Source organism: Bombyx mandarina, chromosome 01 (genome assembly GCF_030267445.1).
Source record: "Bombyx mandarina strain Sakado chromosome 01, ASM3026744v2".
Classification (NCBI taxonomy): domain Eukaryota; kingdom Metazoa; phylum Arthropoda; class Insecta; order Lepidoptera; family Bombycidae; genus Bombyx; species Bombyx mandarina.
In genome coordinates, this window is record NC_143208.1 from 7,794,439 (window position 1) to 7,816,862 (window position 22,424).

Genomic DNA, 22,424 nt, shown 5'->3' on the forward strand with positions numbered 1-22,424 from the left:
ACCATTGTCTATTTAAATTAGGCAATTAAAAAAATTTAAATCTGTTAGTACTGATATAACAAAACAGCACATTTTTTTAGGATGTTATTTTTTGCAATTATGGTACGAACGTTCGAGAGATATTTTGAGAGGCGAGACAAGACACCCACGCTATCCTTAAAAAAAAATTCTTGGCATAATGAGTCATTTTTTTTTTCTACCTAAGCTGGTAGCCGTAGAGGGCTATGCCAGCGTAACCGAACGAGTAGGTGAACTCACGGGGCTCTAACTAGAGGACGTTGCTAACACCAGCTCTAGCAAGAGCAGTGCTTAGCAAAATCTACCATCGGATCGGAAACGCGACCCACTGAGAAGAGAGGCGAGAAACTCAGTAGGTTGTGTCTGTGGGTTAATTTACTCACCGAGCCTTCGTCGCAGGCGACGGGTTCGGCGTGAACGGAGACCGTTGCCTGAGGGACCTAAAAGCACTGATAATGGATCCGAAATGACGTTTTTAGGGCGACGTCGACTGCTTATCATTGACGAGACATGGAATAAAACAGCTTCATCAAACTTAAAGTGTAAACAATTGTCATACCGATTTGGCCATAGAATAGTGAGAAACAGTAGGCAATGTTGAGTAACCGGAATTACGTCATCAGCAACAATGATCAATAAAAAAAGTAAAACGGTTGATTTAGTTTTTAAATGACATGTTAATATATTTTCTTAATACTATAAATATATTACGCGAACATTTTTTTTTGCATTAGTAAAATTTTATTTTGACATTAAGTTTTAAATAGATTATAATTGTCATATCATCTCCGTGGACCATGTCATGGCTTTCCAGATTCTTCAGAATAAACAACAACAGATAAGATTCAAAGAAAACGTTCGGTGTTGTCATCGATAGTCTTTGACCTTCATGCGACAAACGGTCAGCTCGTGAGCTGAGTGCTTCTCGGTTTCATTCGCCATACACGTTCGGTGGTGATCAGTCACGACCACTGCAATCATGAAGCTATTTATCGCTCTAGTCGGGCTCTTGGCCCTCGCTAAGGCCGTACCTGCGGTAACCCACAGCAAAGTACTTTGTTACTACGACAGCAGGAGCTATGTCAGAGAATGTGAGTACTCTTTTGCTATGCGCTTTCAAATACGCGAAATCCACTTTGCTTCTTAAATAGGTTTCTATTTTAGAATGTTTGAAGATGACGTCAGTAAGGCATTAACCCCTTCTCAAGCAAGTTATTGTTATTTTATTACCAGTTACGTACGTATAGCCAGATGACTTGCGATGACCGTGTTTTCAGATATTTTGCAATCTCCACTGCATTTCAGATATATCCTTTTTTTTTTTTTACATGAATTGTTTGTGATTGTTAAATGTCCCTATGCAATATGAGATAATTGAAAAATAAAATGTGAAATAATATCACGGGGTTTAGCTTGCTCATTTCAGACAGCTAATGGAGTCAAAGGCATTTAGACTTATTTTCCCCGGCTCGTTTCTTCGAAATTTATAGTCCTATGGGCTACGGTAACCGCTTAAAGAGAACTCTAGCTACACGAGCAACTATATTATATCATGTAAACTTATTTGGTTTTTGTTTTAACTATTTTTTAATATTATATGTTTGTTTTTTTGTACTGTTGGTTTCCCAAATAAAAAATGAATAAAATATAACCTCTAATGTACGGAAGCAGCCTTTTCCATATTCACCACGAAAGTCTTGGCCTTTAAAATAAAATAGGTAAGCTGCATCGGTTTTTTCCTCATTAATTTTCCTGTTAAGCTTAGACGTAATTGTTTACCTTTACTGGCGTAAGTGGACAAAGGGCGTATTGATTGAAAGTTATTGGTGGTACATTACTTGATAAATCATTAAGCCGTTGTCAAAATCCTTAGAAACCACAACGGGAGTTATGTTCATATAAGATTCTAATTTCATTGGTATAGGAGTCTTGTAAAAAAAAAATGCATGATTTTTGGAGGCAAGAATCAGATGAATAATGATAACAACCATTTAGAACGTACAACACGCCTAACCATCAGGTTTTGTAAATAAAAGTCAAGCAGTTAAACTATAGCAATTTAGCTGTTGCACCACCAATTTAGCAATTTAGCTGTTGCACCATATGTATTTTGCCGAAAATAGAGCTTTAATTAGATAGTTTTAGTTTCAATAATCTGTTATTTCTATAGTACTTCATTAGCATATAAATTTGAATCACTTGATGATGAAAAATAGGTTTGGTTATTGGATCGCATCGTTGGTAGTTTTTTATTTTTATTATGTAAGTTATTTTATCTGACAAAGATGATTCTCTGATCTTGATTGAATAAAATATTATGAGCATTTAGGTTAGATATGCAAGATTTCAAGTTATCTAATAAAAATAGCTTATAATTTGCTAGACATCTATAACACATGTTTATAAAATAGTGATCGCCTAATAATCGACGCGACCGAACAAACTCATACCTCAAAATTTAAATCATTTGATGTATTAGATTTACTTTACACAAAGAGTAGTTTTGCTATTGACAATTAGAAAAAAAAACGGAATGTAGAAAAAAGCAGTGAGGCTTGTTGTTGCTAGTAATAAATACATAAAAAACGTTCGACGAATTGAGAAGAGAATATGAAATTTATCTTTTATATTTGTCTATCTACATCAAGATAAGTTGATATTAAAGTTCTTGTCTAGGTGTCGAGACACAGAAAGAAAAAGACTAAAACTAGAATTCGTATAAAAAGTTGATCTGACCTTATGTTTCTCGATTTGATATTCGAAATACGAGTAAATTAATTGTTGTATTGAAGCACCACAATTAAACAATCAATCTTTAAACTATATAAATAAATATACCAAAGGGCCGTACCTATGTAGGATTCTAAATTATTTGATCATTGAAGACGGTGGCCAAATTTATCAGAAATTAATTCTAAGTAAATGTAAATTAAATAAAGTGGTTCATACGGTTTGTGTAAACGAAAAAATCATATGCTTAAACATACAATACACACACAAACATAATTCAAGCTTTGTTGCTAATCTTGATTGCGGAACTTTAATAGTTGAAATGAACTCAATTAAAATACCAAGCTAGTACATAATATGCACAATGCATTTCTTTTGCTATCGTTTTTCATAGTTGGAATTTTACGGAAATCATTTTATTATAAACTAGTTTCTGTATTCGAGATAACGTTAGTGAACAAATGTAAAATGACGCTCTTAGACTTGGAGAGTCCTTGACCTTGCTAGTTAAAGTCGTGAGGAAAACAGAACATACGTATCCTGTAATAAACGATAAATCACATGACTCTAAAATGTTCAGTGACTCAATTCCCTTCGGTAGGGATAAAATATACGCTGCGAGAATTTCTAAATCACTTTAAATTGAGATTTTATATAAAGCTGATTTCGTAGTCTTACAACGAGTTATAGCAGGATAGTTTTTATTATGAACTACGGCTCAATTGCTTCCAATTGACATGACCTTAGGGACTGCAAAATATAAATCTGTGTTGAGATAAATTGACCTCTAGTGTGGTCTGGTCGGTTGTGATGAAATTATTCTTCAGTTGTTAATTGTTAAGTAGGTAATATTGAAAATAAATTCCCTTACCTGACAATAAGCAAAACGATGATATTTGAATAATAATTCGACGATAATGTTTTGAGTAATCCGTTCTATATTATCCTTGCAAAGTTAAATACGATCATTTAAGCAAACTTAGAAGTTTAGGTAAATTTTTTTGGTGGATCGTAAACTGGTGATGTAATTTACAGAGGTACAAAGAAGTCGTGGGCGGTAAACATTTGGAATTCGGTTCTGATATTTGATTGAGCTCTGATAATTCTAATCATTAAAAAAATAAAATTATTTTAGTTTTAGTAAGTTTGTAAAAGTGAAGGCTCAGAAATGAAACTAGAATAAACTCTATAGATCTGATATACATAGTCTGTAGGATATTCAATTATGTGGAAGCAATTAGCTTCTGTGATTTTACAAAATAATTATATCTAGAATTTGCGCAATTTTAACAATGTTCATTTAGTTTTATTAACCTGAACGAGAAATGAAATCTCACAATTTAATCTTTAGGTCAATTCAAAACTGCTCGGACGATTCATCGAACCATAAATAATTCTTTCTAAATCAAACTTTTTTATTCTTTCATACTGGAAATACTTCCAGGAACGCCGCATTGATTTCTAAAATTCACATGATACGATTAATTTAATGTAATATGCCGGAGAGGCCATTTAGTTTTGAACTAACTAACATTTAATCTATAACCTTACCTATTCTTATCCTTCATTAAATAGTAATTTTCGTAAGAAGAAGACTATTCTGGGTTGTTCGATTTTATTAATGTTGAAACCTACGAATTATATATTTTTAAAAGTTTAAAATCATTTCGATTATTTGGGAAGTTTTCATTTCCCCATCGGTCAAAAATCTTTGGTATACATAATAATATATCTGTTTAACACCCATCACGAGTTTTTATTTGGCAGTCGACCTCATTAAATCGATTTACCCAATTAGTACGATAATATGCATGTAATTCTATCATGCGGGCGTTTAACAATAATCTGTAGGTACGTATTTACGATTATTTGACCCACGTGAAGAGGCATTGGCAGGCAATGGGTTGCCGGTCCCCCTGTCAATGTCGTCGCCCTATTAACGTCATGTGGGCTGAAGAACATCGGCTTTTGGTAGTCGCAATGGCTATTATTAAAAAACAGGAGTATATTTATAGTATTTTATTTATAAAAGATAATATTCTACCCGGCAACTTTTCAGAATATTACTTTCTTCATTTTGTAAATTATCTTTCTCGTAGGTAATTTAGTGAGGTTAATGCCAATCGAGCTTTAAGCGGCTGCCGGTATGGCCGCTCATAAACAACACAAAAGATCGAAGTCCCAGCTGCTTAGTACAGCGGCTGTCACACTCTTTAAAACAAGCAAATAAGTGCTTCGTGGCAAATTGTCAGGATGGTAGTATCTATTTGCAAGTTTCAAGGTACGCCCTAGTACAAAACTACAGTCACATCTTCTTCTTTTTTTCCTATTACCCTCTGCTGGGTTGTAGGCTCGAATCAAACTTTCCCGTTTGCATCAGTCTTGGGCAATCTGTTCTACCTCCTCCCACGTCGTGCCTAAGATGCCCAGTTCCTGCTCTACTGAGCGACACTAAGTTGTTCTAGGACGGCCTCTCTTCCTTTTGCTAGACACTTTCCAGGTTTGTGCTCTCTTGAATAGATGGGTATCGAGCTTTCTTAATATGTGACCAATCCAACGCCACTTTTACTTAAGGATATCTCTCACTATTGGTGTCTGCTTACAGTCACATAAATAGAAAAAAAAATGCGGGTTTGGTTTTTATCACACAATATTATTCTTCCATCGTTGAAGTATGGTACTGAAAATCTAAAATTCTCAAGCCACTGTTTTAAATATGTACGTTTCGCAATTCTATCAAGAACATTCCAGTGTTTGTAATTATTTACGGTTCGCACTATCGATTATTTTTCTTTACCTACGTTTTTACTTGCATTTTCTGCACATTTAGTGTATTTTCATTTTACACGTAGATTTACCAAAAGCAAAACACCATAAGTACCATGATAGTCGCATACTTATCATTCTTTAATGAATATTTGTCGGTTCTTTTAAGTTTTATATAGAACATATCGTCTTCTCGCATTAAAACTGTATAATCTCAAAAATTACTAATTTAACAGGAGAGTGTTTTAAAATTTTTAATATTAATCATATTTGCAACATTTATTTTTTATTTTTTACCAGTTACATTATCTGTCTTTTAAAATAAGATAAAATTCTGTATTAATTTTGTTAATATTAGTAAAAATATAGGTAAACTAAAAAAAACAACTAAAACTAAATTACGCTCTTATGACAGTATTTTTGAGAAAAATACTGGTGATACCAAATGTTTCCGCATATTAACACAATTTCGAATATTTTGTGGAAATTGTACGCTATTAATGGGAAAAGACGATATATTATCTGAATAGCTTAGCATTTTATTTTTAATTTACTAGTTATTTGTTTCGAATCGTAAACAGCTAATTGAATTATAAAATGAAAAACATTAACACTGAGCCTATAAGAGATACAGATCTTCACGGTGATCAACTTGAGAACGTAGGTCGTACAAAGTAACATGACAACGCAGATTTTCAAATATATTGCACAATATTGAAGGGGGGCAGTACATTTTTAAATTATTACATAGTAATACATTTTAACTAACCCTTTTACGCTGAATTATTTCGTCTGTTATAGATTTTATTTATTTTATTTTACAGCGAGTAAATATAAAAATGCGTGTGTCTTCAGATAGACCATGAACGGCTTCATAGCCTGTAATTTTTGATGGCCTATATAAATAAAAACAAATCAAGACTGGTTCACCTAACTGACGTTAAATAGTTACAATAATATTTTTTTTCATCATTTCACGATACTTAGCAACGGTTAATATATGATAACCTCTCAAGTATCTATCTACTCACAATAGTATCCGAGTACGGCTGTGATACATGGACAGGATGATTAAGAAACTGTAAGCGTTCCATTTTTCGCTATTTGGCGACGAAACGGTCGTATTAATGGCCCTCAATACAGTATATTTATAATAATTTCTTCATAATGGTTCCATTATTTCTCTTTTTGTTTTAGCCGAATATTCAAAAGAGATCGCTAAATGAATGCCTAAACACTTAAGGTCATATTGATGTTTTTGTGCAAATTAAATTTCTGGTTAAATAGTCGTGACCTTGTGCTCAAAATGTGACTGTCGAATATAAATCACTGTCATCATTATGACATTAACCAAATAATAATGGCCTTTCGAAACCTTTCTGAACATTGGATATGATCAAAATCGTCATACTTAGCTAATTAATACGTGAATTTTTAAAATCGTTTAACCCAAGTGTATCACCACTATCCATTGATTCGAATTGTAAATTGTTGATAATTTTTGAAATTACTAAAAAAAACCTACTTGTATTTATTTTATGGACGAATTTTTTTATTTTTTTTTATTGCTTAGATGGTTGGACGAGCTCACAGCCCACCTGATGTTAAGTGGTTACTGGAGCCCATAGACATCTACAACGTAAATGCGCCACACACCTTGAGATATAAGTTCTAAGGTCTCAGTATAGTTACAACGGCTGCCCCACCCTTCATACCGAAACGCATTACTGCTTCACGGCAGAAATAGGCGGGCGGTGGTACCTACCCGTGCGGACTCACAAGAGGTCCTACCACCAGTAATTACGCAAATTATAATTTTGCGGGTTTGATTTTTATTACACGATGCTATTCCTTCGCCGTGGAAGTCAATCGTGAACAATTGTCAAGTACGTATTTCATTAGAAAAATTGGTACCCGCCTGCGGGATCAGAACACCGTTGCATCGCTATATACGAATGCACCGGACGTCTTATCCTTTAGGCCACGACGAATTAACCTAACTGTTAATTTGTATCAGTTCAGTAATAATATTCAAATAGTATTTAACACGTTCGCTGCGGCAAGTAAAATCTTAAACCTTTGTCTGGTGCGGCGGCGGGCCAAATTGTGCCCCCAATGATTTTTCCGCCAGTGCGTGGTAGGTCTTTTTCGACACGTCAGCACAAGGTTAGATTAAATTGCTATAACTTTGCGAAAACATAATGTAGGTGAACAGTTTTTGGACTGTTGGAAAAACCTTGAACCCAACTTCTTTAGATTTGATTCGCCCCGGGATCTGCCGAACAGAAAATGAGAAATAAACCAGGGAAAGTGGCGGGTCGATATCGACCAGAACCGCACTAGAAAGTATTTTTAGTAGTGATGGGAAAGACAAAAATAAGGGGATATCGAAAATAAAACAGAATTAAAGTAAAGAAATAAAAATTGTTTATTTAATTATTTATTAATGGCTGTCTTTAAAACATTTCGCACAAAGATTTTGCTTGCACATTCTGCAGTATGTTTTAATTTTTTTTACTTTCCTTTTCACCTCGGAACTCTTCATGGTTTCCCGCAGTTTTTCATTTTCTTGAAGGAAAATATCTCCTGACTGCTGTCACTATCACTATCTGCACCGCAAATTAATTTATTTTCCAAAATATTTATCTTTCTTTTGTTGCCTGACATCGTGCCTTTAATTTTAAGGAATAAAAAAAACGTGACGTACGTCAGTTCCGATAGCTTGCCCAACACTAACTGGCGAGGTGGGTGCTCTGTGCGGTATCGGGCCGCCAACAGCCTGTTGGGACGGCGGGCCACAATAGGCCTCCTCCCGCACCGAGTTGATATTTTTTACCGTCAGTGCGTGATAGGCCGGCCGATAAAGGCCTGCCGTGATGTTTTTATAGGGAACACCTATACTTTTGACCACAATCTCAAATATATATTTGTCTTTGTCGTACCTTTACAAAAACCTGAGATAATCGTTCCGCACCAGCGAGAGGGACATAGTTTTCTTAGTCCGCACCAGGTGAAATTCCGCGGCAGGCTGATTTGGGCCTGTTCCGCAGTGAACGTGTTAATGAAATTTGTTTATTGCATATTAACGGTAATATACACAAACACATTACTAGCTTTGTACCATTCATTATTAGTTGAACGTACTTTGTAATACACACTTTCATAAACCGGATTTTGTATTTTTTTTCAATCATCATACGTTTACTTACATAATATATTGCTCAACAACAATTGATAAGGCTTAATTAACATAGAACGGAGAGTAAAATATTGCTTGACCTCTGATATCGCAGTGTTAACGAGTGGCGAAAGATAATATAAGACAATGTGTTTCTAGAGTTTCTTGGAACAATGCGTAGGCGAGATAAATTTTATTTACCGATGTACGTTTCAATGTAAATCGTATCCAATCAATAAATACACAAACCACATTTTGACTTATATAATTTTAGTACTTCATATATAATATTAAGAAGCTTATAGAATTTAAGAAAGTAGGTAGTTACGAAAATCGATTACATCATCACTGGGTCTTGTGTGTTATCAGCAAAATTTCACATTGAGTTTAGTGTTGAATTTATGGAACTGATTATACACTTACATAAGCAGTTACTGAAGTTGTTTACATGGCTGGCTTGATTCAATCTTTTGTTGCTTTGCCATGTACCTACTTACTATTTTCTTATAGTGTTTTCATAAAAACGATTAAACACATTGATATCGTCATTTTGGAAACGCTTGCTGTATGTACGTTGTTGTTCTCTGCTATAGAATCTAAAAAGCAGTAACGCTTAATGAACGAAATATTGTTTTTCTAGAACTAAACTAAGTCGGACTATTTAGTACGTTAATACTACAGGATAATTGCAACCGTAGAACATCTTTTAAAAGCATGCTTTGATTAAACATTACAATATAAACATATAATATACATAAAAGGTTTGTAAAAAAAAAGATGTAAACTTTAGCGCATTAGCAATCCTTTTAAAAACAAGGTAAAATCGGTTAGTGAGTCATGTCTTTGTACTTCGTATTTTCAATTGAAGGCTATAAATGGTAAGTATTCATTACACGAATAAGGAAGGAAATAATTCGCTAACTGAAAAAAAAATCGGTTGTCAGTCGGTTTACTGACGATAGTTGAACGTGACAACGTCATAAGAAAATACAGACGGAATGGGTTCATTTTTCAAAAGAAAGTTTTAATTTTATTTGTTTGATAGATATTTTGTATGGACAATTGACACTACATTCACTTTTCACTGAACTTCATACTTGACGAAAACATGTAAATGTATTATTGTATAGCAGCTGTCCACGCGGATGCATCGCTCACTCAAGTAGGAAAGAGACAGATGTCGAACGCTGCCAAACGCGGAGGCCGATTGTGTCTCTTTGTCGCTCGTTGCGCGCTCTCGCTTGCACTTCAAGCCTTAAATGGAACGCCTCAGAGCGAGGTAACGCGGCATGAGTCATGTTTTTTCGTGCGTGCAGCCGGCTCCATCGAATTATAAGACCTTGTCACGTCAAAAAAAAGACTTTTAGGCCTTTAATATATCCTATTGATTTTATAAGATTCAACTTTGAAATATTGCTTATGCATAATTTTAAAAGTACTCTATATTAAATAGCCTATATACCCTGTCCGGTATTGCTGTGAAGTAGGAATTCTTTCATCGCAATATGAATAATAATATGTGCTTTGAGATAGGTGGTTGAAAACTTAGAGCAACTAAACTATAGTAGAGAATACAGTCATAGGCGAATATTTATAACGGTGAGCAGCTTATCACTCCTCAAACTGGAACACACGAAAGCTTCGCGGCAGAAATAGGCATTACGGTGGCGTTTACTTAAATGATCTCAAAATATAACTTCGTACGAGTAAGTAATAAAACTAATAATTCAAACCTGGTAGGTAAAACTACAATTTCTTTAGTCTTTTATCATTATCGGTACGAAGTATTGGGTTTTTTGAAAAAAGAAAAAAAAAGTTTAAAAAAACTAAGAAAACACGCATTTATAGAAAATCCAACTAAAAAATAGTAAATAAATTTTAATAAATTTTAATTAAAAATAGTGTAAGAAAAAAATATTTTATTGTAAAAAAGCGTGGGGTGCATGGTATCAGTAGTTATGAATACTTTATGAACATATATGAGTAGAAGGGTAAGAAGGTTAGTGTAAGAAACACTATTTTTAATTCAAATTTATTAAAATTTGTTTTCTATTTTTGATTTGGATTTTCTATAAAAGTATATTTTTTCAGTTTTTTTAAACTATTATTTATTTTTCACTTTTTAGTTGAATTTAAATTTTTTCAATTTTAATTCAATATTAAATTTTCTTCGGTCCTTAATAAGTATACCAAATTTCGAGTTAATCCGACGTTTGGAAGGAGTCAAAATCATGTTCAAAGATTCCCCTTACATACTAACATACATACGTCTGAAGCTAATAAAAGCGTATTAAAAAAAGGAAATATTTTAAATTTAAAAAGATAAAAAGTAGATGATTCTCTGAAGCCGCGTTGGCAAAACGTTAACAATTCATACGGTTACGTCATTCAGTACGTACCGGCTGTTAAGTGGTTAATGTAAAGGAAACAATTGAGCTTCGTTACTCAGAAAAACTGCCTACGCATGGATTACTGCGACTTCAAATATTTTGTAGGAAAATAAAACGGGAGTAAAAACAAAATTGATGTTGTAAACAACAACAAAACTGTGGATAAACCAGACAAAAGATCACAAAAGTGATCATTGAACCGTGATGAAAACATTACTTGCTGATAGAATCAAAGCTTACTATTACTTGGTCAAATAATCGCTTGTAAATATTTCTGATGCGAGTAAATATCGCCAGTTGAATCTATAAAGGCATTAACGAAACGCAAATTTCGATATTGAACTGCGTTGGTAGTTAGTTATTATTCCGATTGTATATTAGTACAAAATCAGATATTGTGGGAAAGAGTACTTATGTATATGTGAGTTTTGTTCCACTACGAATTTCACTATTTCCATAATCGATTTGCTGATTATTGCGAATAACTAAGTAATTTGAATTTTGCATATTTAAAATACGTATATTGCAACAACATTGTAAATAGAAATATAAAATAACTTTAATTCTATAATAATATTCATTGTCTTATATTTAACAGCAACATCTAGTTTCGCGAGACAATTTTAAGCTAAGATCTTAATTATATCATAATATATTTCTGAGAATTAGTGAACAAACTATTATTCTATTAAAAATACACACAAAACAAAACAAAAATATAAAAAAATTGTTCAACAGTAAATCACATTTAAAATTATCTGGCTATACAAGTTAGTTCTGGGTTAGTTCTTTTTAAAACACACATACGAAATGAAGTAAAATAGTGTTGTTACATTAAGGCTGCTATTTATTAACATTCTTCATTCACTTCTACTGCTTTCATTCTCAGATGTCCGCCACTATTCTATTGTAATTGAGACTTCGAGCTCATGTCTTAAAGTGGGCGGTGGTAAATTTTGATAACTATATCTGGGCTTGCGAAATGAAGTAAAATAGTGTTGTTACATTATGTTGGGTTGTTATTATTATTTTAGGTTGTTATTATTATTTTATTTATTTATTTTTTATTGTTTAGGTGTGTGGACGAGCTCACAGCCCACCTGGTGTTAAGTGGTTACTGGAACTCATAGACATCTACAACGAAAATGCGCCACCCATCTTGAGATATAAGTTCTAAGGTCTCAAGTATATTTACTAAGATTCTTCATTCACTTCTACTGCTTTCATTCTCAGATGTCCACTACTATTCTATTGTAATTGAGACTTCGAGCTCATGTCTTAAAGTGGGCGGTGGTAAATTTTGATAACTATATCTAGGCTTGTACTCGCTTATCTCCAGGTGGGCATTTAGATGAGCTCGTCTACTTATTCTAAAACATACTCACTCTTTGAGGGTTAGACTGTTTAATATTTTTACAATTTCGGAATTTAGTCGAAGGATGCATTTATCCAGCTCAAGCCCGCATGCTGCCGTTGGACCTCGATCCGGCTCTGTCGTTCTGCACCCATTTGCTGTACGGCTATGCCGGTATCCAACCTGACACCTATAAGCTGGTGTCCCTAAACGAGAACCTGGACATAGACCGAACACACGACAACTACCGTGCGATCACCAGCTTGAAAGCCAAGTACCCTGGTCTCACTGTGTTATTATCTGTTGGTGGTGACGCTGATACCGAAGAACCAGAAAAATACAACCTTCTCGTAAGTGAATGCGATTGATAAATGCTAGTTATTAAGAGTAGTAGAATTTTCTACAGAAATCTGTAAATATTTTAGTAAGTGTCCATGAAGTGTTTCTGTGCTCTAAAGATATTTAAAAAAAGGTTTATTACTCTTTAGTGATTAATTTTACTTGAATCGACCATCACGGTGAATTCAGTTCGGTTAGTTGATTGAAATAGAACTGTTGGTGTTTTTAGATAATAAAAAAAACTAGTTCCATAGTTTATTTCCCTGAATAGTCTTTTTTAATAAATAAAAATTCAACTAGTTTATTTTATACAGGCGCTCACAGTTTCTTAGCGCACACAAAAATGTGCAGGTGTAAATTTGTCACCAACAGAATAAGATTTCAATATTAGGGATAATTGTTCGAAAACCAAGTGAAAGTTGTCAGATAGCACATTAAAAGCTTACGCGACTTATTGTGGACTAATTGAATAATTTTAATCAAAAGTTAACATTAAATTTATTTTTGTTTCGGTGAACTCCCTAATTATTTGTAATCGCCAACTAAAAAGCTGGGCTTAACTAATTGAAACATGGACGAAGATACCTTATTTACAATCTGGGCAGGCTCATTTAGATCAAAAATTTACAACATAAATATGAAACTAAGTTTATTTGAAACTAGCCTAGAAAAAAAAAAGTAGCCAAGTTACTCCTTATATCATCAGCTACCTATCAGTGAAGGTCTCGTCAAAATCGGTCCAGCCGTTACAGAGATTAGTCGGAACAAACAGACAGACAGACAGACCAAAATTGTAAAAGATGTTATTTTGGTGTATGTACCGTATATATATTCATATGCATATAGTAAAAAGCGGTTATTTCAATATTACAAACAGACACTGCTATTTTATTTATATGTATAGATAAAGAGTCATCGTGCATTTAAAAAGGAGATATAATCGAAATATTTCGTATTGTAGCTGGAATCGCAGCAAGCCCGTACTGCTTTCATTAATTCCGGAGTGCTGTTGGCTGAACAATATGGTTTCGATGGAATTGACCTCGCCTGGCAGTTCCCAAGAGTTAAGCCTAAGAAGATCCGCTCGACCTGGGGTAAGTTTCGAATCATGCATTGAAACATATTTTTAACTCACCCATCTGAGCAGATCTAGGTATTGAATATTTTGATTAATTTAGCATTTTATAAGCTCTAAATCTGTCTCTAATTCCAATTAAATGAAGAAGAAGGCTCTTTGTGATTTAAGATTTCTTTTTGATAATAAGGAACATCGTTTCTGGCGAGGGTCTCACCGTTTCGAGGTCTTTTTCTTTACTAGAAATAAGAGACCTGCAGTTACAGTTTAGAAAGACTGACATTGGTGTATTGATGTGTGATTTATTTATATATTATTATAAGTTAAATTATTTTTTGACACTAGACGTTCCTTATGATCTATTATTCTCATTGTGACCTTCGGGTTTCCGTGGTGTAGTGGTTATCACATCTGCCTGACACGCAGAAGGTCCTCGGTTCGATCCCGAGCGGAAACATTCACCTGTAACGTTTCTTTTTGGTACATTCCTGTTTTGTTTGAAATAAAAGTTAGTATGCTACTCGCCGTCTTGCGTATCATTTGTACCTGTACGCGCTAACACAACATTGGCGACGAGGTACCCACATTAAAATAAAATAAAAAATGTCACGCAAACTTGGAAGACGTGAAGATGCAGACTCACACAGTGGCTCATCGCGAACGATATTAACGTACTGAAAAATACCGAAGGAGTCAAGAGACGGGCCACATTGCTTAGCACACTCAGCGGATCTACCTACAAACGCGTAGCAGATCTCGTGTCGCCGAAAGAGGTTCAAGAAGTATCATACGAAGACATAGTTAGTGCCTTTGACAACCATTTCATTCCGAATTCAGTGGGTTTTGGCGAGCTTCATAAATTTTATGCCGCCACATAACTACTCCACAGTCACCATCACAATGGGCCGTGAGGTTACGAGGTCTGACTTGTCAATGTAACTTCAGCAATGTAGAAGAAGTATTAAGAGATCGATTCATTATGGATATGGTGCCGGGCGTGGAAAAGGAAAAAATCTACGTGCATGAGCTGACCGGGATGACCTTCGCCAAGGTCATGGAGCTGACTGAGACATTGCGCAGCATCCGCTCGTCTGCTACTGCAAGCGCTGCTACCGAGGCCTTCGTTGCAGAGCTGTGCAAAATATGCAAGCGTTCTAAAGTGAAGTGAAGTGTTCCGTGTGTGGTTATTCTATACTAATATTATAAAGAGGAAAGATTTGTTTGTTTGTTTGTTTCGAATAGGCTCCGAAACTACTGTACCGATTTGAAAAATTCGAGACAGTTCTGTCTCGAAGAAGAATTCCAAAAATTGTAATATCTTGTATCAATACGCATAAATGGATCTTCGCGTATGCTCGTCTGGTGTTCGGGTTAGTTGGTGGGCCGTCAGTTTTCTGTGAGCCATGGATACAGTGTTAGCGGGCTTGGACGGCACGCTGTGTTTATTGGTCAGTGTGCTTATTACGGGTCGCAATGTCTCTGAATATCTTGAGAGACTACATCAGGTTCTAGAACGGTTGCAAGACGCAGATTTTGTTTTACAAAAGTCTAAATGTCAGTCGTTTCAAGATGAGATCAATTGATTCAAGATGAGCTTTTACTGGTGGTAGGACTTCTTGTGAGTCCGCGGGGTTGGGTACCACCACCCTGCCTATTTCTGCCGTGAAGCAGTAATGCGTTTTGGTTTGAAGGGTGGGGCAGCCACTTGTAACTATACTTGAGACCTTAGAACTTATATCTCAAGGTGGGGGGCGCATTTACGTTCTGGATGTCTATGGGCTCCAGTAACCACTTAACACCAGGTGGGCTGTGAGCTCGTCCACCCATCTAAGCAATAAAAAAAATAATTTTAGGGTCTACCATTAATAAAGAGGGGCTAATGAAATCACCCTATAAAGTAGACTAGGGTTGATTACAGACAATTTTACTAAATGTGTTATAGAATGTATTTTTTTTAGTTTTAATAGTACCTATACGTCTTGTTAAGAGAGGAAATGTTATGTTTGAAATAAAAGTTCCTACTGGTCGTCTTGCGTACCACTTATCCCTGTACGCGCTAACACAACAGTTTCTAAAGACTTTCGATATTTAAAACACTTCAACTAAGCTTTAATACTATATTCGTATGTACAATCGCCACTGAATTTTGGAAAATGTTTTCGTTCGAGCTAATTTAAATAGTAATAAAAATATATATAATTATATTTAAGGATCGCTTTGGCATGGAATTAAGAAGACATTCGGCACCACGCCGGTCGATGAGAAGGAATCTGAGCACCGTGAAGGTTTCACTGCCCTTGTTCGTGAATTGAAACAGGCCCTTATCCACAAGCCTAAGATGCAGCTCGGCGTGACTGTTTTGCCCAACGTTAATTCTACAAGTAAGTTATTCCTGCTCTCTCTCTCTCTCTGTCTACTATCCGAAATTTCGTTTTAATAATCGAATATATATATTTTTTTAAACATTTGATATCTGTGTATCCTTTTACATCAACTATGGATTGCAAGAATGAGTTACCGATAGTAAAAACCGTTTTTGAAGTGAAAACTTCTTTAGAATCGTTGTGATTTCAAACCGGATGCAACGAAAAAAACGACAGGTAAGAGACACAAATACAAAAATGTGTAGGATGAAGCCAGCAAAGAATGAGACAGAAATATACATACTATTTAATACAGCGCCGTCTGTGAGATTTTTTAATACTAACGTGTGTATGAAAGCTCTTGTAGTGAATTTTAATTTAGGATTATACGTGAAATTAAAATATCAATTCACAGAGGGCGCTACCTTACAATTATTTACTAATGACAAAATTTTACATATACTTAAGACGTTTAGGATAATTGTATTTTAATTTTGGAAGGTTTCACTTCTACCACGTGTGAATTGCACACATGTATTTTTTATTATTATCAACATTCTCTTTTCTTTGTCTAGTTTACCACGACGTGCCCGCCATCATTAACTTAGTTGACTATGTAAACGTTGGCGCTTACGATTATTACACTCCGACACGCAACAACAAGGAAGCTGATTACACAGCTCCTATTTACACCCCACAAAATCGCAACCCACTGCAGAACGCCGACGCCGCTGTCACATACTGGTAAGTTCATAAAGTTCTTACTTAATGTATTCGATCTTAATTTTTTGCTGATTAAGTCTTTTTAGCCCACAGCATATTCTTTTTCTTGAGGTTACTCGTCACATATTAAACACATGAAGATACATCAGTTTTCCTGTGCCTCAAGCAAATCATCACTGTTAACTCTTTTGGATACGCGTATTTCTTCTTGACTTATAATATACCTATTATTGTTAATCTGTTATAGTTGTAAATTTCTCTTACTAACAATATTATTAAACTGTTTTAAGTTTATATAGGTAACACTAGCCGCACTCGCCCGCTTCGCTGGGCATTTAAAATTAACATTATTATTTATTGTCATTATTATTAGCGAGTCCAACACTCATATAAATATTAGCCTATCGATTAAGTACATGTATTTTCTACATGGATACCAAGTTGCAAGTCAATCGGATACATGGTTCAGTAGTTATAACGGAACATCCGTAAAAAACCACTGTAGATTTAAATATTAGTATAGATATTTACTTTCCATAGTCAGGCTATTGTGAACATATGACATGTTTATTAGCTATATAAATTTGACATTCCTCTGCGTTTCCGTATCAAACTTTTTTCGTCTGTTTCGTCTATAGACCTATGTTTCATACTTCAGTGGTCACGTCATCACATTGCTTAACACCATAGACTAAGTTTCATACTTCAGTGCTTAACACACAGACTATTTCAACCGCTTAGACCTTCAATTTGTTTATAATGCAAACGACACATACGCCTTGTGAAATGTTTGTGACAGATGTCCTTATACTCCCTTTTTATTAGGTCAATCAAAGTTTTATTGCGGTGTTTTCCTTCAACGCGTATCTCAGTTTTGACTTTCGTTACCAACGCCATAGATGGCGCTTCTTGAAAAGTAGGAGGCGAAACTTGAGACAGATTTAATTGTAATTAAAGTCTGCAAATAAATTACGACAGGCGGGTATTCTTAAGGCAATAATAATAAAAAAAATACACCAATATTAGTAATTAATTGCGATTCGATTTTATTGACTACATGATTTCAGAAACGACAGATGACCTACTAAGAAATCTATCAAACAATCAAAAGATAAAGAGCTTCGATTAATTAAATCTAAAGTTAGGATTTTAATAATGATTGATTTTTTTTTTACTTCGACAGGCTCACGAGCGGTGCTCCAAGCCAAAAGATAGTATTGTCTATCGCGACCTTCGGTCGTACCTGGAAACTGGACGCTGACAGCGAAATTGCGGGAGTCCCTCCAATCCACACTGATGGTCCCGGCGAAGCTGGTAAATATTCTTTAGTCATATTTCATGTGGCATTCATTTTTGAGATCTCTATGGATCCCGGTGACTATTTAACGCCACAGGGGCAGTTACCTTGAATGAACTGATGTAAAAAAAAAAAGAATCGAAGACTTAGTGAGCGTATATCTTTAAAATGACTCCATTAAATTACGACGGCACCTTGAATGTTAAATTTTGAAATAGGATTTTTACAGTTCGATGCGGTACTATTTTGTACACTCTCATGATAACTATTATTTATCTATTAAACTACCGATCTAAACGACAACCTATAATTTTCCAATTATAAGTACTGATGGCATAAATTGCCTACATCTGTCGTGAAACAATTATGCCTACTGATTTGAAGGGTGTGTTAAACTTTATTGAATAAAATCGGCGTCACGTCATGCATGTTGTGAAGCCTATAGGGGCTCCAGTAGCAATTTTACACCAAGTGACCAATGAACTCTGTTTACCCGACCACATTATAAAATGATTTTCGAAACTGAATTTTAAGAGTCACTGGTGGTAGGACGTCTTGTGAGTCCGTACTCGTAAGCACCACCCACGCTGCCCATTTCTGCCGTGAAGGAGTAATGCGTTTCGGTATGAAAGGTGGGGTTGCCATTATAAAAACTGAAATCTTAAAACTCATATCTCAAGGTAGATGACGGCATTTACGTTGTAGATGTCTATGGGCTCCGGTAATCACTTAGCATCAGGTGGACCGTGAGTTCGTACACCCATTTAAGCAATAATAACAAGTTGGCAGGAGCTACTGACCAACTCACACACACATGAAAATCTTTCAATATGGTTCAGATATTTTTTTCTACTTTTCTAGGACCATACGTTAAGACCGAAGGTTTGCTCAGTTACCCAGAAGTCTGCGGTAAGTTGATCAACCCCAACCAGCAGAAGGGAATGCGTCCTCACCTCAGGAAGGTTACTGACCCCAGCAAGCGTTTCGGTAAGTCTTTGTCACGTCAAGCTAATACGTCCTTATCTTAGCTGACTTAATTGAATACCACCTCCTTTAAAAATACGCATTGGCCTCGCTTCCAAAGTACGGCTAAGTACTTGCTTACCGAATATTTCAGTGCAGCATTGTTTCCAGCTCTGAGGAATAAGTTTACGGTATTACAATATTGAAATTTTCCACCTTATGTTTCAAGACTTCAGAGGCAGTAATCTTGTGATTTATATGGACTTCGACAACCTTTTGTCGTAGCTACGATTTGGTTCAACTGGGGTTTCAAAAAACAATATGTTCCCGACTAATCATTTTGAAAATCTGCATTCACCTTTATGTACATAAGCTTTATAGCAATTTTGGCAATCAGCAGGCAAATTTAAATTTTCAGAGTTGGGCTTAACGAAGGACACGGATTTAACTTATATTTTTGGTTGGTACTCGTTAATGAAAGCTTTCGCTTCACTAATGCTTATATAATTTAAAAAGAAACTTTCGATGGTCGCAATTTTTGTCGATGCCGACGGAAGCAAATAATGTTCAATAATATTTACATTTAACACAGTTTTATTTATTCTTTATTGTATACACAGTTAATGCAATACAATAATTGCGAAAAGTTATAAAATGGCGAGCTTAACTCAACAATTGAGTTATCTACCAGTTAACCGTTCTTAAAGAGCGAGAGCTTTACATAAGTGGGTAGAAGGGTACACTCTAATCAATTTACTTATTGATACAATACACAATAACAATAATAATAATAATAAATAAAACACCAATACATATCAGACTATATACATACACAATTAAACACATAGACATATATATACACATACATATAAAATATAATGAAATACATAAAATAAATACATATAAGTAATACTAAATCGATAGATAGTGCTCCTTTAATGCCTTCCTGAATACTTCAAGTCAGGGGCTTGCACGGATTGAGTGCGGAACTGAGTTTTAGTGATGTTTATTTTAGAAGCAGGACATAATTATATGGAAAATTGTGTATTACTTCAAAATTATGTACTCGATATGTACAAACTGTACTCTGAAGGTAAATTCCTAGTGAGGGACGTTACAAAGTAAATGTATTTGTCATGGAATTTCCAAGTTCGCATAACGTTTTGTAAGCGGTCTCTGTTTGGATTATAATTTGGGCCCGGTAAAGGTTGTGTTACCTGGTATTTAAATTTTTTATTCAGTCCATTCTTTGAATGTATGACTTCGATTTTATTTTATTTTGGTTAAATAATTAACGAACATAATAAAAACCGTAATCGTAAAGTACAATCATGTAACCGCTATATCAAACAAAATATCTTGTGCGTGTTTATATTGATGGTACGTGGTTACGTGAAATAAAAAGGATTGTGATTCTGTGATCTGTGAATCTGTGATTGTGCAATAAAGAGTACTAATATCTCTTCAATATACAAACGTTTTCAATAGTAATAGCGGTTAATTTATAGTTTTTTTAAAAACAGTTTGAATCAATGCAGCTATGCAGTGCATGTGTCGTTTTGTTTGTATATGTAGTCCGTTACTTTTATTATTACTGTTACAAATTCAGAACGATTGAATAGTATTTAAACGAATAAGGACCAATTCACTTTGTACCACCAGCCTTGCGGCGGCCTGTATTCATAAATAGCACATATTAATTGTTTTGGACAAATCATTGGTAAAGTTATTTTTGAATGACATAGGTTTTAACATCTTTTTTTAAATTATAATAGTGGCAAAAAAAAATCGTCTTCTATAATATCCAACCTGTATAAAATATATTTTATGCAAAAAAGTATAATATTAAATAATAAAGATTAAAGAAGTATAAAGTTATATAGAAAATATTTTAAACCACAAACCAATTAAATATGGGTATTACTAACGTTTAATTCAAGATAATATCTAGTAAAAAAAATATTTTTTAGGAACATACGCCTTCCGTCTTCCTGATGACAACGGTGAGGGTGGCATTTGGGTATCATACGAGGATCCTGATACTGCTGGCCAGAAAGCTGCTTACGTCAAGTTAGTAATTATATGTAGATTTTTTTTATTGCTTAGATGGTTAGACGAGCTCACAGCCCACCTGGTGTTAAGTGGTTACTGGAGCCCATAGACATCTACAACGTAAATGCGCCACCCGCCTTGAGATATAAGTTCTAAGGTCTCAGTATAGTTATAACGGCTGCCCCACCCTTTAAACCGAAACGCATTACTGCTTCACGGCAGAAATAGGCAGGGTGGTGGTACCTACCTGCGCGGACTCACAAGAGGTCCTACCACCAGTAAGAATTTTTTCTAAAGAAAAGATTCTACTATGGAAAATTGCAATATCGCGAAAATGCTTTTCGATCAGGGATAAGTAGGATTGCTTGGAAATTGTAAAGAGCGACACAGCGATTTTATATTTCTTTGTATTCAGTCTTTAATTTGACATAAAAGAACAAATTAATATCTCAAAAACAATAAATACAGTCCACCCTCATTTACCACAACGCACCAGAAGGACCATAATTATGTTATGTATGTGACAAATTAAAGGCTGAATACAAAAAATATAAAATCGTTGCATCGCTCTTGGCGGCTGAATTTGAAAGAGAAAAAGTGTCATGGCGGACGTCGCTCGCTAACACTTTTTTTTACAATGACGTTCAGAAATTGAACAGTGGAAAAATATTATTTCATGTAGCTTTATGACTTTACGATGATATTACAATTAGCTAGATGTATCAATTTTGTTCGTGTGTTTGTGGGTTTTTTATTTATGTTTTTTGCAAAGGCATAATTTTTTAATTTTTTTTCAGGTCAAAGAATCTCGGTGGTGTCGCTATTGTGGACCTATCATTGGATGACTTCCGCGGTCTCTGTACCGGAGACAAGTATCCAATCCTTAGGGCCGCTAAATACCGTCTCTAAAATGTTTTAACTTTTATCACATTCGTAATACGAAATCGTATATCCGAAATTGTAATACATATAGTGTATTTTTATTATTACAATTACTCGGATTAATTCAATAGATCAATAAAAATATTTAATATAATAGACTAATCCAATGCTTTTATATCTAAAGAAACAATATGAAATTGATATGGCTTATAATAAAATCCTCTTAATTTCAATGAGTGTTTTATTTATCAGCTTAACGGACCTATATGAATCAATTTACATATCTTTATTTCA

General features: G+C 34.7%; 1 protein-coding gene and 1 non-coding gene across 5 annotated transcripts; both read left to right on the forward strand.

The window, feature by feature from the left end:
* The first annotated feature begins 837 nt into the window (after nt 1–837).
* On the forward strand, nt 838–22,363 carry Idgf (imaginal disk growth factor). 4 transcript variants are annotated; one of them, XM_089728502.1, is made up of 10 exons: nt 936–1,109; nt 12,515–12,786; nt 13,737–13,869; nt 16,061–16,231; nt 16,789–16,957; nt 18,120–18,250; nt 19,095–19,220; nt 19,615–19,656; nt 21,167–21,266; nt 22,046–22,363. In XM_089728502.1, exons 1-10 carry the CDS (start codon nt 998–1,000, stop codon nt 22,155–22,157), a joined length of 1,368 nt encoding a protein of 455 aa, XP_089584628.1. In that variant the 5' UTR covers nt 936–997; the 3' UTR covers nt 22,158–22,363. The 4 variants fall into 4 exon arrangements, with proteins under 4 accessions (XP_028032162.2, XP_089584628.1, XP_089584633.1 ...); XM_028176360.2 differs by having other exon boundaries at nt 937–1,109; nt 12,536–12,786; XM_028176361.2 differs by lacking the exon at nt 19,615–19,656 and having other exon boundaries at nt 838–1,109; nt 12,536–12,786.
* On the forward strand, nt 14,235–14,307 carry TRNAV-GAC (transfer RNA valine (anticodon GAC)). Its single transcript has one exon. It is a non-coding gene; the product is annotated as a tRNA-Val (tRNA).
* Nucleotides 22,364–22,424: the final 61 nt, after the last annotated feature.

Excerpts from the sequence above, each read along its gene's own strand:
- Idgf (XM_089728502.1), top strand. The coding sequence starts at position 998 with ATGAAGCTATTTATCGCTCTAGTCGGGCTCTTGGCCCTCGCTAAGGCC. Across the intron at positions 12,787-13,736 it reads CAGAAAAATACAACCTTCTC|CTGGAATCGCAGCAAGCCCG; the intron begins GTAAGTGAATGC and ends TTCGTATTGTAG. Across the intron at positions 13,870-16,060 it reads GAAGATCCGCTCGACCTGGG|GATCGCTTTGGCATGGAATT; the intron begins GTAAGTTTCGAA and ends ATTATATTTAAG.